We start from the raw sequence: 15369 nt of genomic DNA, 5'->3' as shown, positions 1-15369 counted from the left end.
ACAGATTGTGAGGCAGAGGCCATTAGATGGATGTTTCTTCTAGGATTATAAAACGGCATGTTAGCCTGGGCAGATTTCCCGGACAGCAGGATGGAGGAGTGATACAAGCACGCAAGAAGTAGAGCTGCTGTGTTGCATGAAAGTCAATGGCAGGTGCCTAAAAGTGATACAAGACAGTGACAGATGATGGAGTCGAGGTTGATCGGAGAGAATAAAAAGTGTGCATTCTAGTTCAGGAAGGGAATGGAAAGAATCTCAATAGTAAAATGAAGAGATTTTTAACATGTTATTTTACGGCTAGATAAGTAGTTTCAGGATTGCCCAAGGAGAGTGAAGAGATCCTCACCATTGTGAAAAAGAAAGTTAACCTGACAGTCTGAGCTTCCAGAATCATGGCCTTATATCCCTGGCGCTCAGACACTTGGTTAAAACTCTGTTTCCTACCCTTATACAAAAGTGGCTTTAGAAATCCGTTCTAGAAGATGGCCTCAGAGGAGTCCAGCAGGAAAATGTGAAGATTCCTGATAGGGCACAACCTCGCCCTCACCTGCTTCCTTCCTGGTTCTAGGCCAAGCAGTGCCTCTCCTTTGATTGTTTCCGTCCCTGGACATGTATGTTTCTTTGGGATTAGTCAGGACTGAGCGAGGGTGCATAGGCTGATAACCGCTCCTTGCACGCCTGACTCGTCAGGTTCACAGTGAGTTCTTTTCTCTCAGGCCCGTGGTGGTTTTGTGGCAAGGGAAGACTCCCTGGGAAGGAAGAGCACAGCCTTGCTGGTGTGAGGGGCACTCTCATGTTGCCCTTTAATCCGTTTCCCTCCACTTTTTACTATTTTGTGGACCAGCCGGTTTATCGTCCATACGTATTCTTTCTGGTGCTTTTTGGGTTCTCCTAAGAGCCTCTGTGTCTGTGTACAGTTCCTTAGGAAATCTATCAGAGAGATGGTTTGTGTGTGCATATGTGAGAGAGAGAGAGAGAGAGAACTTCCTGATGTGTTGTAATTCTCTGATAATCTCAAGTGTATATTTCTGGTGGTGCCATGTTCATAAAAGCGATGAAAGTTTCCTGAGGAGGAAACCAGAGAGGCCTCTAAGGTCACAGCTGGAAGGGACCAACGAGATCTTTTGCTGCCACCATCTTCCTTTCTAACCCAAGAAAACCAAGGCCAAGACATTAAGTGAATCCACTCAGGGCGGCACACACAGTGATTAGCAGGGTGTGGGCTGGAACCTGTTTTCCCTGCTCGCAGGTGCAAACACCACATCCAAACACGGTTTCTCTCTTACACCTTTGTCATGTGTGGTAATTGCAGCAAGAGGAAAGCAACACGTACTTGATATTAGTGAAAGGTGAATGTTTACTATTAATGTGTATATAGAACAGAATTTAATTTTTTTACTTTTTACCTTTGGTAGCAGCCTCTGAATTTTCAGTTTTTCTTTCTCACCAGGCTTACTTTTAGCAACCTAAAAACACCAGTATTCTAGCAACCAGCCCACACACCCGGGAGAATTTTGGACCTTTTGTTGTCTTTTGCCTTTCATGTACCAAGTAACGAAACGTCTTGGTGCTTTGGTTTCTAACTATACGTGACAAGTATGGGGGTGGGGGAAGGTTCTGGGTTTGTAGGAAGAAGAAAAGATAAGAGGTTGATTTTGGCAGACTCTCTGCCCTTATTTTCTGAGATTCTGGACTACATCTTACAAGTTTACCATTGTCGAAGTCTGACTCGTTATTTTCATATCAGATTATTCCACTGTGCTAGGAAGCCTTTATTTTTTTTTGTCATAAAGTTATTTTAGTTTTCTATTTGAATATAATAAAATAATGTAAAATTTTCTATTTTAAGTGTTATATAAAAATACATCTTCAAGAAAAGTCTAGAATTTTCTGCCATAAAGCATAGCTGTCTTGCCATGGGCTGTGGGGACGCTTGAGTTTGATGACCAGGTGTTCGTTTGATTCACTGATTTGCTTTGCTTCTTGTCATTTCCAGGACCCCACTGGGGACCACAGCGTCCCCAAGGCAGAAGCAGACCAGGAAATGGAACAGCTGAAGACCCAGGTGGCCCGTCTTCAAGCTGAAAAGGCAGATCTCCTGGGCATCGTGTCTGAACTTCAGCTCAAGCTGAGCTCAGGCGGCCCCTCGGAAGACTCCTTTGTTGAAATCAGGATGGCTGTAAGCATCCTAGTCTTGACTTTGTTTTATGCAAATTACAAAACCTCCATAGGCACCTAGATGACCACCGTGTCTTTTCAATACACGGAGGCCAGGTGGTGGGGGAATTTCACCATCAACATCAGCAAGATAAATTGGCTCTTGTTTTTAAGCATAACATACTGCTCGTGAGGGCTCTCATAGCTGAAATGGAAGACTGTTGATTCATTGGTAAATTACCTTTTATGACAAAAGAGGTAGTTTTTTTTCTTTCCATATGTCCCAACAAATCAGACATTTTGTGACAGATCTAAAAAAGAAAACAAAAGCCATCAACTTTTTCAGACCAGATCCTTAGGTGTGGTCAGCATTGGCCTTCAGTGAGCAGAATCGTGATCAGATGCAGGAAAGTGATGGCTTTAAAATACTTTTTAATAATAGAACCTTCTTTTTCAAATGAGCCTTACAAGCAACCATAGTTTGTTAAAAACCTGAAGTGGAGAGCGACGCCTGGATGGCTCAGTCAGTTGAGCGTCCGACTTCAGCCCAGGTCATGATTTCATGGTTCGTGGGTTTGAGCCCTGCATCAGGCTCTGTGCTTGACATCTCAGAGAGCCTGGAGCCTGCTTTGGATTCTGTGTCTCCCTCTCTCTCTGCCCCTCCCCCACTCATTCTCTGTCTTACTCTGTCTCTCAAAAATGAATAAGGGGCGCCTGGGTGGCTTAATCAGTTAAGCGTCTGGCTTCGGCTCAGGTCATGATCTCACAGTTTGTGGGTTCGAGCCCCACATCGGGCTCTGTGCTGGCAGCCAGCTCAGAGCCTGGAGCCTATTTCGGATTCTGTGTCTCCCTCTCTCTCTGACCCTCCCCTGCTTGTGCTCTCTCTCTCTCTCTCAGAAATAAATAAAAAACATTAAAAAAATTTTTTAAATAAAAAATAAGTAAATGTAAGAAAACTTAAAAAATTAAAAAAAAAAACAAGAAGTGGAGAAGAGAAAGAGCAGAGCCACTGACTGGGGTTATGGTTGAGGGTCAACCTTGACTTCACTCCCGCTTCTAACAGCAGCTGTCTGGGTGCCTCTAAGAGCGGAGTTTGAAGCCCACGGGGTCCGACACATTTCTGTGGAACCAAAAATGCAGTGAGCTCAGTAAGGCAGTGACATGGCAGGTGCCAGCCTCTTCCTGAGCACAAGAGTGACGTCTGTTGGGGCCACATCTGGGTGTGCACATGGTCGGGCCAAAGAGCAGGGCAGGTAGATGAAACACGGAGGGGCCTCCCCTTTGTCACTGCTAAAAAAGGTGGACTAGTGATGGAGAAAAACACCTAAGGACAAGATCCTCTGTGATCCACACTGGCATTTTAGCTTTGCCAAACCGTACATCTGATAGAGGAAAAGAGATTGTGTCTCTGAGAGAGAAAAATGTATCTTGGAGCTTGTAAAAGGCTAAACTTCTGGGGGTGTTGGAATTATTAGTGCACGACTGTCTTTGCTTTCCAACTCATTTGCTGCCCTAAAGAGTAGTAGGATGGGGAAATGGCTCTCAACAACCTTGCCAAACATGCTCCCTAAGAAATCTTTGGGTACATTAACGGTAGCTGAAATCAAGAGAATTCAAATACCAAATGGAGAGGCGTCTGGGTGACTAAGTCGGTTAAGCATCTGACTTCGGCTTAGGTCATGATCTCGTGGTTCGAGAGCTGGAGCCCCACATTGGGCTCCATCTAACAGCCCAGAGCCTGGAGTCTGCTTCGGATTATGTGTCTCCCTCTCTCTCTCTGCCCCTCCCCTGCTCATGCTCTGTCTCTCTCTCTCTCTCAATAATAAATAAACATTAAAAAATAATAAATAAAATACCAAATGGAAAGCACACTCTGCCAGAGTAGAGTCTCCTTTCTGCAGAGGACCAAAGATTATGAAACACAAGTTTGATCAAACAGCTTTCACCTCTGCAGATAACTGGCAGAATTCAGGAAGTCTAGAAAGCATATCAGAAGTTTCCATATGAGGCTTCTTCCTTTAGTCTGCATGGTTGACATAATGTACTCCTTCACTGATCTGATGAGTGACAGTTACTTTTAGTGTAAACATGCTTTTCTTGCCTTGCTTCTGTGAACCTGAAAACACTGCCCAAGATTTAGGAAGAATGCAGACAGTCAGAATGATCTAGAACTATCTTTGTGCATTTCTGCAAGATTTTCCTGCAAGTTCCTTGGAATATAAATGTCTTTCAGATCATTTAACGGGCCTTAGACATCTTGTTCCCTTAAATGGCCCACAATGTATGTGAATTTCTAATAGGAGCCAACCTTGTGCATTGTGAGCCTCGCCCACAGAAAGCAGCTTCTTTTTCAACATGGCTTCAGCGAGTTCCAACATTGTGCATTTTAAAGGCCTGTGCAGGGAAGGTGTGTGGAGTTGTCACTAGCTTCGTGTGACCTTTATTTGGGAAAGAAGGGGACTGCCAAGGAGAAGGAGGAGATAGGCTTTCATGTGCTTGGGGTCAGGTTGACTATCCTGGATGAGAGACCAACCTTCACGCCTTGGCCCTGGATATTTATAATTTGGACAGGGTGTGCGGGGTGAGGGAAGGGTAAATTTCCATTCCATTTTAGTGACCTAATTTAAACATCTCACATTCAAATGTTGGTAGATTCCTTGGGTTGCATGCCATCAAAATTCTTGAACTTTTGCCTTTTTCTCTTCTGGTAAAGCATTGTCTCACAGACATACCATGTCAGATCCCTTTCATTTCTGCCTTGACAGGAAGGAGAAGCAGATGTGGCAGTGAAAGAAATCAAGACGAGTCCTGGGCGCACAAGAACTGCTTCCGTTGACACGTATGTGAAGAAGGGCTAAGGCCACTGGAGACACCCTTGCTGGGAGGTCAAACATGATGGGCTGCGAAAGTCAATTCTTACTACTTTATACCAGGACCTTTTAAGAATGTTCGACTTGAATAATATTTAACGTTGCAGCCCAAACTGGCAGAGACTAAGAACAATGTTGGGTGCCTTCGTAGGCTAACTCCCCCTCACCTCTCTGTTTAGAAGTGTTTCAGCTTCTGTCAGATAAGATGTGAAAACAAACTTGCTCTTAATCAGAAGACTCCTGTTTTCCCAACTTATCAGTATAGTTTGACCTGGACCAGGCTGTCCAGCTTGATAAGGATGTTAACATTCTCTCTTCCCTGTTCATTCCAAGGATAAGCCACGGTGACTAACAGAGTAATGTTTCTCTGGTGATGACTGTTAGTGCCCTGTGTCACTGTCTTACCCGCTGTCCAGAGGTCTTACCTGTGGAGTCTCAAGTTGACCTGTTGCAAGTAGATACTAGGAAGCAAATGTCTTAAATGAGGATGGGGGGGTTGGGAGAGGACTGGTGCCATCAGGGCTCCTGCACGTCGCGCTCACTCAGAGTGGGCTGTTGGCCCATCCTCTGTAAGCGGAATACTACTGTGTATTTGAAATACTATTTGAAAGAAACAGTTACCCGAACATTTCTCTAGTAATCTTCTCTCATAGGCTTTTAATACATTTTTTCTCCTAGAACTTAATGAATGTATTTATAAAATGTGAAAGTAGGTTATTATTGTTGTTATTGTTTTGTCTAATTATGCTCCCAAGCCCTTGCACAAGGGAGAAAATAAATGTTAGATAATATTCATTCATCCAACAAGGCAGTTGGCATGAATGAAAGTTATCCCTTTTTTAGTTAGCAGTTCCTCAGCTTTCTCCCGTGTTGCTTTTTTAGTATCAAAAGACTTCCCTTGGAAGTGGTGGGAAGGAAGAAAGCCCTGTTTGGAATTTCCAAGCCACTTCCTCCTCATATTTATCCACCTGCCAAAACCACTTCCCCTTTAAAGCCACAGNTTGGGGTACATGTGCTCCTATGCCTCAGCACTCCTGTATCCCTTGGGTAAATTCCTAGCAGCGCTATTGCTGGGTCATAGGGGAGTTCTAGTGTTAGTTTCCTGAGGAACCTCCACACTGTTTTCCAGAGGGGCTGCACCAGTTTACATTCCTACCAACAGTGTAGGAGGGTGCCCATTTCTCTACATCCTCGCCAGCATCTAGAGTTCTCTCATTTGCTCATTTTCCGCTCTGACACAGTTTTTTTTTAAAATACGATTTTATTTTTAAGTAATCTCTATCCCCAGTGTGGGGCTCAAACTTAAAACCCAGAGATCAAGAGCCACAGGCTCCTGACGGAGTCAGCCAGGCACCCCCTGGCCACAGTTCTTGTCAATAACAGCTTACTTGCCTTGTTTGAAAGTGTATTAAGGGGACATCTGGGTGGCTCGGTCAGTTAAGCATCCAAATTCTGCTCAGGTCATGATCTCACGGGATTGAGCCCCACGTCAGGCTCTGTGCTGACAGCTTGGAACCTGGAACCTGCTTCAGATTCTGTGTCTCCCTCTCTCTCTGCTCCTCCCCTGCTCACACTCTCTCTTTCTCTCTCTCTTTCTCAAAAGTAAATAAACGTTTTTTTTAAAAAGTATAGTAAGAAGTCAGAGACTAATTTCTGGGTTTGGAGTTTGAGCTTTGGAGTCAGGAACCGGGATTTAATCCTGACTGTTTACAAGACACATGAACTCGGCTACACGCCATGAGCATCAGCGCGGTCACCCAGGAAGTGTGGTTATCACACGGGTGGTCCTGCTTTTGTTTGTCGTCGAACTGCTCCTTGATTTCATCAGAGTTTGAAATCAAGAGAAATATTTGACATACCAATAGCGCCTCCATTTATTTCTCTGCTCTAATGATTTGAAATAAAAAATAAAAACTTTTTTTTCTCTTAACTTGAGAACGTCAAGCAGGAGAAAGGCCGGTTGGTGGTCTGCATGTCACCAGGCAGCACACCTGCTTGTGTCCTTTGTATGACCATGGTTCTCTCTGGTTCTCTAGGAAGCCCGGGCACTGGAAACCAGGGCTGCCTCTGTGCGACAGGTGCCGTGTGCTCTGTGGTCTGATGTTGTGGGCACACCGGCCATTTGGAGGAAGCGAGCATGTGCTTCCCAGAAAGCATGGAGGAACGGGGCCTTGGTGGGCGCAGGGACAGCTGCATTTGGTCTGTAAATGACAGTGATTTGCAAAGCGTTCTGGGAAGCAGTTCCTTTAAGTTGGTTCCAGTTATATTCATAGATACTTTCACATTTTTGTTTCCTGATGAAAACCTTTTAATCTTTATGGTACTCTTGATATAGGAGCAAATCTGCAGAAAGTGCCAGGAATCATTTGGAATTTGAGGAATTAACTGTGAGCCAGCTCCTGCTTTGCCTAAGGGAAGGAAACCAGAAGGTGGAGAGACTTGAAATTGCGCTCAAGGAAGCCAAAGAAAGGTATGAAATAGGTAACTTGAAAGATGCATGCTTTGTTTCTGTAAACATTTTTAGAGATGTGATTAAGATACCAGATAATCCATCCACTTATGGTTTACATTTAAGTGTCGTTTAGAATATTGACAGTTATGTAGCCATTACCACATTACAATTTTGGAACATTTTTTTTCTCCAAATAGGAAACCAGTACCCACTGACACGGATTCCTCATTCTTCCCAGTAATCGCTTGTGTGTTTCCATAGATTTGCTTATTCTGGACATTTCATATAAATGCAATCACATAATATGTGCTCCTTTGTGATTGGCTTATTTTATTTAACATAACGTTTTCCAGGCTCATCCATGTTGTGCCGCATGTCAGTTCTTCACTTCCTTTTTATTACCAAAGAAGAGTCAGTCCACCGGGGGCTGGTCGACATTTTGTTTATTTATCCACTGGTGAATATTTTGGTTCCCACTTTTTGCCTGTTGTGAATGTTTGCTTTAAACACTCGTACACAGTTTTTTGTGTGGACTTTTTTTTTTTTTTCAATTCTCTGGGGTTGTATACCCAGGAGTGGGATTGCTGGGTCATTGGTAACTCTGTGGCTAATAGAGGAACCACCAAATTGGTTTCCACATTGGCTGCACGGTTCTGTGTTTCCACCAGCAATATATGAGGGTTCTGCTTTTCTCCACATCCTCACTAATGCTCGTGATTGTCTGTCTGCTTGATTGTAGCCATCCTCATGGACATAAAGTGGTATCTCACTGTGACTCGGATTTCATTTTCTTAATGACTAATAATGTTGAGCATCTTTTCATGTTGCTCATTTGTATACCTTCCTTGAAGAAATATCTCTTGAAATCCTTTGCCCATTTAAAACAATTGGATTGCCTTTTTTATTACTGAGTCGTAAGAGTTTGTTGTATATTCTAAATGCAAATTCTTCATATTTTCTCTCATTCTGTAGATTATCTCTTCAGTTCCTGGGTGCTATCATTGGCAGCACAAAAAAATTTTTTTTTAATTTTTATGTAGTCGAATTTGTCTATTTTTCTTTTGTCATTTCTGCTTTTGGTGTTGTATCTAAGGAGCAATTGTCTAATCCAGGGTCACAAGGATTCACTCCTATGTTTTCTCCTAAAAGCTTTGTAGTTTGGCTCCTACATTTAGGTCTATGATCCATTTTGAGTTCATTTGTGTGTATGGTGTGACGTAAGGGTCCAACGTCATTCTTTCAGGTGTAGATACAGTCATCCTAACACCATTTGTTGAAAAGACAATTATTTCTCTCACTGAACTGCCTTAATGCCCTTGGTGTAAATCAGTTGGCCATACCTGGTAAAGATTAATTTCTAAACCCTCAATTTTATTCCTTTGATTTATATGTCAATTCTTTGCTAATACTACACTGTCTTGATTACTATAGTTTTGTAGTAAATTTTGGAATCAGGGAGTATGGGTTCTCCACTTTTGAAAGATTGTTTTGGCTACTCTGGGTTTCTTGTTTTTCTCTATAAATCTTAGGGTAAGTTTGTCAATTTCTGGAGTAGGAGGTAGGGGTGAGGAAAGCCAGCTGAGATTTTATTAGGGATTGCATTGAATTTGGAGTTCAATTTGGAGAGTGTTGCCCTCCTAACTATGTTGCATGTTCAGATCCAGGAAAGATAGTCCATGGATTTATTTAGGTCATCTGTGATGTATTTCAGTGACGTTTTGTCATTTTTAGCATATAGGTCATACACTACTTTTCAAAATTTGTTACTATGTTTCCTAGTCTTTTTAAGGGCTGTTATACATGAAATTATTTTCTTAATTTCATTTTTGAAGTATTCTTTAGTAGTGTATAGAAATATCACTGATTTTTTTGTATATTATATTTTCATCTTGCAGCCTGCAACCTTGTTAGAACTCATATATTAGCACTATTAGTTTTTTAGTGAATTCCTTAGGACTTTCTTTACACAAGATCATGTCAGCTACAAAGAGATAGTGTTACTTCTCTTTGTACGAAGAGAAAGCATTCCATTATTTCACTGGCTAGAATCTCTAGCACAATGTTAAATGTAAATTGAAAAAGCAGACATGCTGGTCTGTTCCTAATCTTAGAGGGAAGGCCTTCAGCCTCTTACCATCAAGTATGATGTTACCTGTAAGGTTTCATAGATGCTGTGTCAGGCTGAGAAACCCCATTCTAGCTCTAGATTGTTGCAGTTTTTATCATGAAGGGCTTTGGATTTTGTGAAATGCTTTTTCCATGTCTATGGAGATGATTATACAGGTTTTTAAAGCTTCTATTAATATGCTGTATTATACTGATTGATTTTCACCTTTTGTTCCTGGGTAAAAATCCCGTTGGTGATGATGTGTAATCCTTTCTATATGTTGCTAGTTTGGATTGCCAAAATTTTATTAAGGATTTTTGCATCTTTATTCATAAGGAGTATTAATCTCTAATTTTTTTTTCTTGTGATGCCTTTGTCTGATTTTGGTATAAGGGAGATACCAGCCTCATAGAATGTGGTATACGTGTAAATACACATACACACTTTGGGATAGAATTCATCTACAGTATAGAGTTGTGAAGTCAATAAATTTCTCTGTGCAAATGCACTTTTTAGAAATGCAAAATGCTAAACCATGTAACCTCTAAATAGGAGAGGTTACACAATAGTTTTAGGGCTCCAGTGACTGCAACATTTAATCGTAAATACAGTACGATGTAATTAAGTCTCTCAGAAATTATGAATGGCTTGTTGATCATAAAATTCTAGCACTGAGTACTTCCTGGGTGCCTGGGTGGCTCAGTTGGTTAAGCATCCGACTCTTGATCTCAGTTCAGGTCATGATCTCATGGTTTGTGAGTTCAAGCCCCACGTCAGGCACTGTGCTGACAGCTCATTCCCCCGCTCACTCTCCCTGTCTCTGTCTCTGTCTCTCTCTCAAAATAAATAAACTTTAAAAAAAAAAAGCACTTTCTAGCTGAAGCAGTTAAAATTTTTAACTATAGAAAGATCTTAAAATGTGAAACATAAGTTCTTCATCCAGATGAGGTTAATCTGGAAGACACACTGGCCTTTGTCCAGTGACTTACTTGATAGTTCTTTTCAAAAGTAGGGCATGCTGGCTCTAAATCCTAGGTTTTTACACCATATGCTACTGCTGTCCCTTAGAAAATTTCAAAGGTTGACTTCTAAGAGACTAGCACCATGTATTCTCATGGAGCAAAATATTTGTCCTATCTTTTAGACAAATCCCAAAAACATAGTTATCAGTGCACAGATAAGTAAACAAATGAATAGATAGATGAATACACCTTTTACACCTTAATTATCCAGCTTATTTTTAAAAGGAAAGAGTTATACGTTGAAGAAGACTTCCGACAGCCATGAGCAATCCATCGTTTGTATTTTGTCAGCATGTTTACCCCTCGCATGTCCATACACCATTCTCAGAAGTCAAGTATAACCGGCAATTCATCCTTACTTAGCATGATTAGCGTTCATGATGGAACTGGAAACTTCGGAGTTTGCTAATTATACATCCTAATCGTTCATACGATGTATATACAATTCCTGCTTCCAGATTAATTACAGCCCTCTGTGTGCAGCTACAACTCTTCAGACCGGCCTAGGAAGTCAGGCCTACCTTTGAGATGGCTGTTTTTAGTCTCCGCCTTGAACACCTGTGAAGGGTCCCTTTCCCAGTAGCATTGAATTTCTACTTTGTGAGCCAGGCTTCCCTCCATATTTAACAACTGGCAAGTCATTGATAGTTACCAAGACTAATGTTCTCTAGGTGAGTGTCAGATGATGATTTCCTCCTAGATAAGGCAGGACTGAAACCGAGAAACCCAGACAGCCTGCTTTGGTTTACATGCTCTATAAGACATGATGAAAACACATTCCAAGACCTTACATGTTTTTCTCAAACAAGTGAGTCTTCAACTGTTTTCTTTTTTTTATAATTTTTTAAAATATTTTTATTTATTTCTAGGAGAGAGAGAGAGAGAGAGAGAGAGACAGCGTGAGAAGGGGAGGGTCAGAGAGAGAGGGAGATACAGACTCTGAAATAGGCTCCAGGCTCCAAGCTGGCTGTCAGCACAGAGCCCGATGCGGGGCTCGAACCCACGAACCGCGAGATCATGACCTAAGCGAAAGTCTGATGCTTAACCGACTGCGCCACCCAGGCGCCCCAACTGTTTTCATTAATCATGAGAAATAAGGATATATAAATAGTCTAAAATTTATTCTGAAGATATTTAGATTTGTGGGGAGAGAAGCCAATAGGTTTGTCTTTTTTTCCCCCATTGTTTTCCAGTATTAGTATTTCGTGCAATTTTTGTTTTCTAAACAAACTTAAACTGACAGCAAGTAAGGAGGGGGGACGTGTGTAGAAAGTGTAGCCCAAGAGAATCGAGAGGTAACAGGGAAAGTCAGTCCAAGGTGAAAATTTGCCCTAGAAAAGTAAGACAAGCTATAATTGGACTATGGATCAGAGCCCTGTGTCGGACGTGAATAGTGTGATAAAGCCTCATCCATCAACCCCACAGCAGCCATTTTTTTGGCTTGGCCTGAAAGCGTGGCCATGCAACCAGTTGGGTTCGGCAGTTTGCAGTGGTTCCAACCATTTTGATGTTTTCCTCCATGCACCGGGCTCACGTTGCTATTGAGTTTCCCCTCTTGTAAACACAACCTATTGACCTCCCACAGTGAAGGATGGAGATTTAACTGTCTTTCACCCCCCTTGTTGTCACTGCACACAGATGCTTCTGGACCTGGCTTACTCTCTCCACCTCTGAAATCGTCTGTGTTGAAATTTAGTGAGATAAGTACTCGGTGCTGGTATTATTAGATGCACACATGGAGTTCTCAGTGGAGTTCTGCCCTGTGCCTTGAACACTCTTCCTTTTTTTATATAATTTATTTTTTTGCCCCTATGCATAAGTACATTTTTAAATTTTGCTTAGTTTCCCCATGCTCTTTCCCAACAGGGAAACCTCTCAGATGTGTTAGTAGTCTAGTAGTAGTCTCGCTGCAGTCTGTCCTGTCTGCTTCCTAGATCCTACATTGAACTCACCTTGGCACTTCCCTTTACCTTCACCCTGGGGAATTCCTTCATCCCTCCTGTGTTCCATTACCTGTTTCCTGAATCTAATGCCTTTTCAACTTTTTTAAAAAATTTCTTTTCAAATTGAGCTCACCATATCTCCACTAACTTACTGAAAAAAAGAATTTATGGGCAGTATATTTTCTGAGACTTCCATATCTGAAAATCTCTCCTCCTGCCTTTATACTTCATGGATAGTTTAGCTAGATATAGAATTTTGTAATAGGATAAAATTTCCCTTCATGGGGCACCTGGGTGGCTCAGTCGGTTAAGCGTCCGACTTCAGCTCAGGTCATGATCTCACAGCTCAGGTCATGATCTCACAGTTCATGGGTTTGAGCCCCACGTCGGGCTCTGTGCTGATAGCTAGCTCAGAGCCTGGAGCCTGTTTCAGATTCTGTATCTCCCTCTCTCTCAGATCCTCCCCTGCTTACGTTGTCTCTCTCTCTCTCTCTCAGAAGTAAATAAAGCATTAAAAAAAATTTTTTTTTAAGTAATTTTCCCTTCACTTTTCAGAACATGGCTTCATTGTGCCCTCACTTCTGGTGTTACTGCTAAGAAACCCAGTGCCATTATGATTCTTGGTGTTTGTGGAGAAGAAACTTCTCACGTGCTTTGGTATCGAGCCTGTTTTTCATCTGTCTGTTCTGGACACTCTTGGGCTCTTTCATTCTACAAACTCATGTCCTTCAGTTCTTGAAAAATGATCTTGAATTCATTTAGTAATAATCTCTAGCCCTCAGTTTTCTTTGTTCACTCTTTCTAGCATCACTGTTGTTTTTGAATTGGATCTCCTGTGATTTAACTCTTAGTTCCCTTTTTATAACTCTCCTTTTTTCTTCTTTCTCCTTTCTGATAGATTTGATCAACTTTCATCTTCCTTTTTTGCAGGAGAGAACCTTTGAATGTTCCTTTTTTATTGTGTTTCATTTTTCTGGTGATTGTAGTATTTCTTTATGTCTCTAAGAATCCTTAATCAGTGATGTTTTTTGATGTTCTTTTCCTGCTGGCATATTCTTTTTTCAATAAGTTACTCTTTTCTGTTCCATATTAAGATGTTTTTCCTTAAATGTCTAGCAATATTGACTATTTGATCAGATTTAGCAGGATTACAGGGTGTTAGAAGCTGATTGAACCCCTGGGTCCACGTCTCGGGAGATCTGGCTGGGAGGTTTCCTTGGGGAAGCTCCTTGTCAGAAACTTTAAATCTTTTCCCTTATCCTGGAGTATCCTTACCTATCCAGTATCCAGCATCCTGCATGGAAGGTACTCTTCTAGATGCTGAAGTTCTTTTTTTTTTTTTAATATATGTTTATTTATTTTTGAGACCGAGAAAAACAGAGCATGAGTGGGGGAGGGGCAGAGAGAGAGGGAGATATAGAATCCAAAGCAGACTCCAGGCTCTGAGCTATCAGTACAGAGCCCAACATGGGGCTTGAACGCATGAACCATGAGATCATGACCTGAGCTGAAGTTGGACACTTAACCAACTGAGCCACCCACGTGCCCCTAGATGCTAAAGTTCTTGATATGGGTTGGGAAGAGGTGGCTGAGGGTCTTAATGTTTTGTGTGTAACTTCCGGGTACAGAAGAACCCACTTCTCATCTCTTACTAATGTCTGAGTCCAGAAACCCTTGTGATCTTCTAGTGCCTCTTAAACAAGCCTCACCATTGTCCCCACATCTCGAGGTACCTGGTGTCAATGACTCCTCAGCCTTTTAGTTCCCATGGTGCCATTCAGCTTATATTGGCTCTCCCTACTGCTGGCTTCAGACCTAGCTCTACTGGCCTGACAAATCTGTTCCCACTCATAGCCGTGCCCCCCAAATCTTCCTGCTGTTATTTCCTCTCCCTTTCTCTTTGTTCTTTTACATGCGTGACTTTTTAAGAGTCATTTTGGTGGGGTTCAGGGTGGGACAGGAATTACATGCATATATTGAGTTTACCATCTTTAACCAGAAATTTTTTCTTGTTTTATTTGCATTGGGCTGGCTTTCAGGTGGTTTTGATTTCATTGTAAGAATGTTGGTACATTTGTTTGTGTTTTTAAGGACTTGTGACCTTAGATGGGTCCAAAAAGGCTTCCTTTCTCTGCTGAATCCTTATAAAGGGACGCACACTCATGTAACACACATGGATCACCTTTGTACACACAAAAACACAGATTTTACAAATATTTCTGTGTATTACTGTTACGTGAAAAGAGGCAGTGTTTTTCAATGTTTGCGATGATTTATGCCTGTCTTTTACCCTGCCGACACCCATCCCTTCAAGCAGTTCTAGCCAGTTTTAGGATGAGAGTGAAATCCAAAAAAGTTAATGTAGCAAGTGCAGAGAGATTTTGAAGCCCCTGATCTTTTATCCAAATTTCGAACAGTGTTGTTTTAGTGCTTCTACAATTGTTCTTTTTCTTGAAGCCAAAGAGAAAGTAACTTTTCCATATTCTGCACTTTTTCAGAGTTTTATATTTTGAAAAGAAAGCCAGTGATCATGCTAATGCTGATACCCAGACAGAGGCAAGCAAAGAAAAAGAGAAAGAAGAGGAGAAAGGCCCAGAAACCGTGGGTATCAGGTTCTAAGATTCTGTCACCCCCCTGATGGACCTAAGCGTGGTATCTGAAGTCAGGTCTTGTGTCGTGTCCTTTGCGTTAGAAATAGAAATAATTTTAATGTTGGATATATTTTATTTCTCTCCTATTTCCATGTCCCGATTTGAATTTCATCCATAGCAAATTGTAGTGAGATGTGTTCCTATCCCCGTGATTCTAGGGAATCGCG

The 15369-nt window shown here is 41.7% G+C and overlaps 1 protein-coding gene across 3 annotated transcripts in view; it reads left to right on the top strand.

Moving 5' to 3' along the window:
• The window catches only part of OPTN (optineurin), a 42233-nt gene that overhangs the window by 11801 nt on the left and 15063 nt on the right, over positions 1-15369 (top strand). For all 3 annotated transcript variants that reach the window (XM_077758499.1, XM_077758497.1, XM_077758498.1), the window contains exons 4-7: positions 1997-2179; positions 4923-4996; positions 7363-7497; positions 15050-15152. In XM_077758499.1, coding sequence (XP_077614625.1) covers positions 1997-2179; positions 4923-4996; positions 7363-7497; positions 15050-15152 — 495 coding nt within the window. The remainder of the gene's footprint in view (positions 1-1996; positions 2180-4922; positions 4997-7362; positions 7498-15049; positions 15153-15369) is intronic.

This window comes from Crocuta crocuta, unplaced genomic scaffold (assembly GCF_008692635.1).
Source record: "Crocuta crocuta isolate KB4526 unplaced genomic scaffold, BGI_CrCroc_1.0 scaffold32, whole genome shotgun sequence".
Classification (NCBI taxonomy): domain Eukaryota; kingdom Metazoa; phylum Chordata; class Mammalia; order Carnivora; family Hyaenidae; genus Crocuta; species Crocuta crocuta.
Note: the sequence above shows the minus strand (reverse complement) of the source record. Positions and strands in the feature narration are given on the sequence as shown.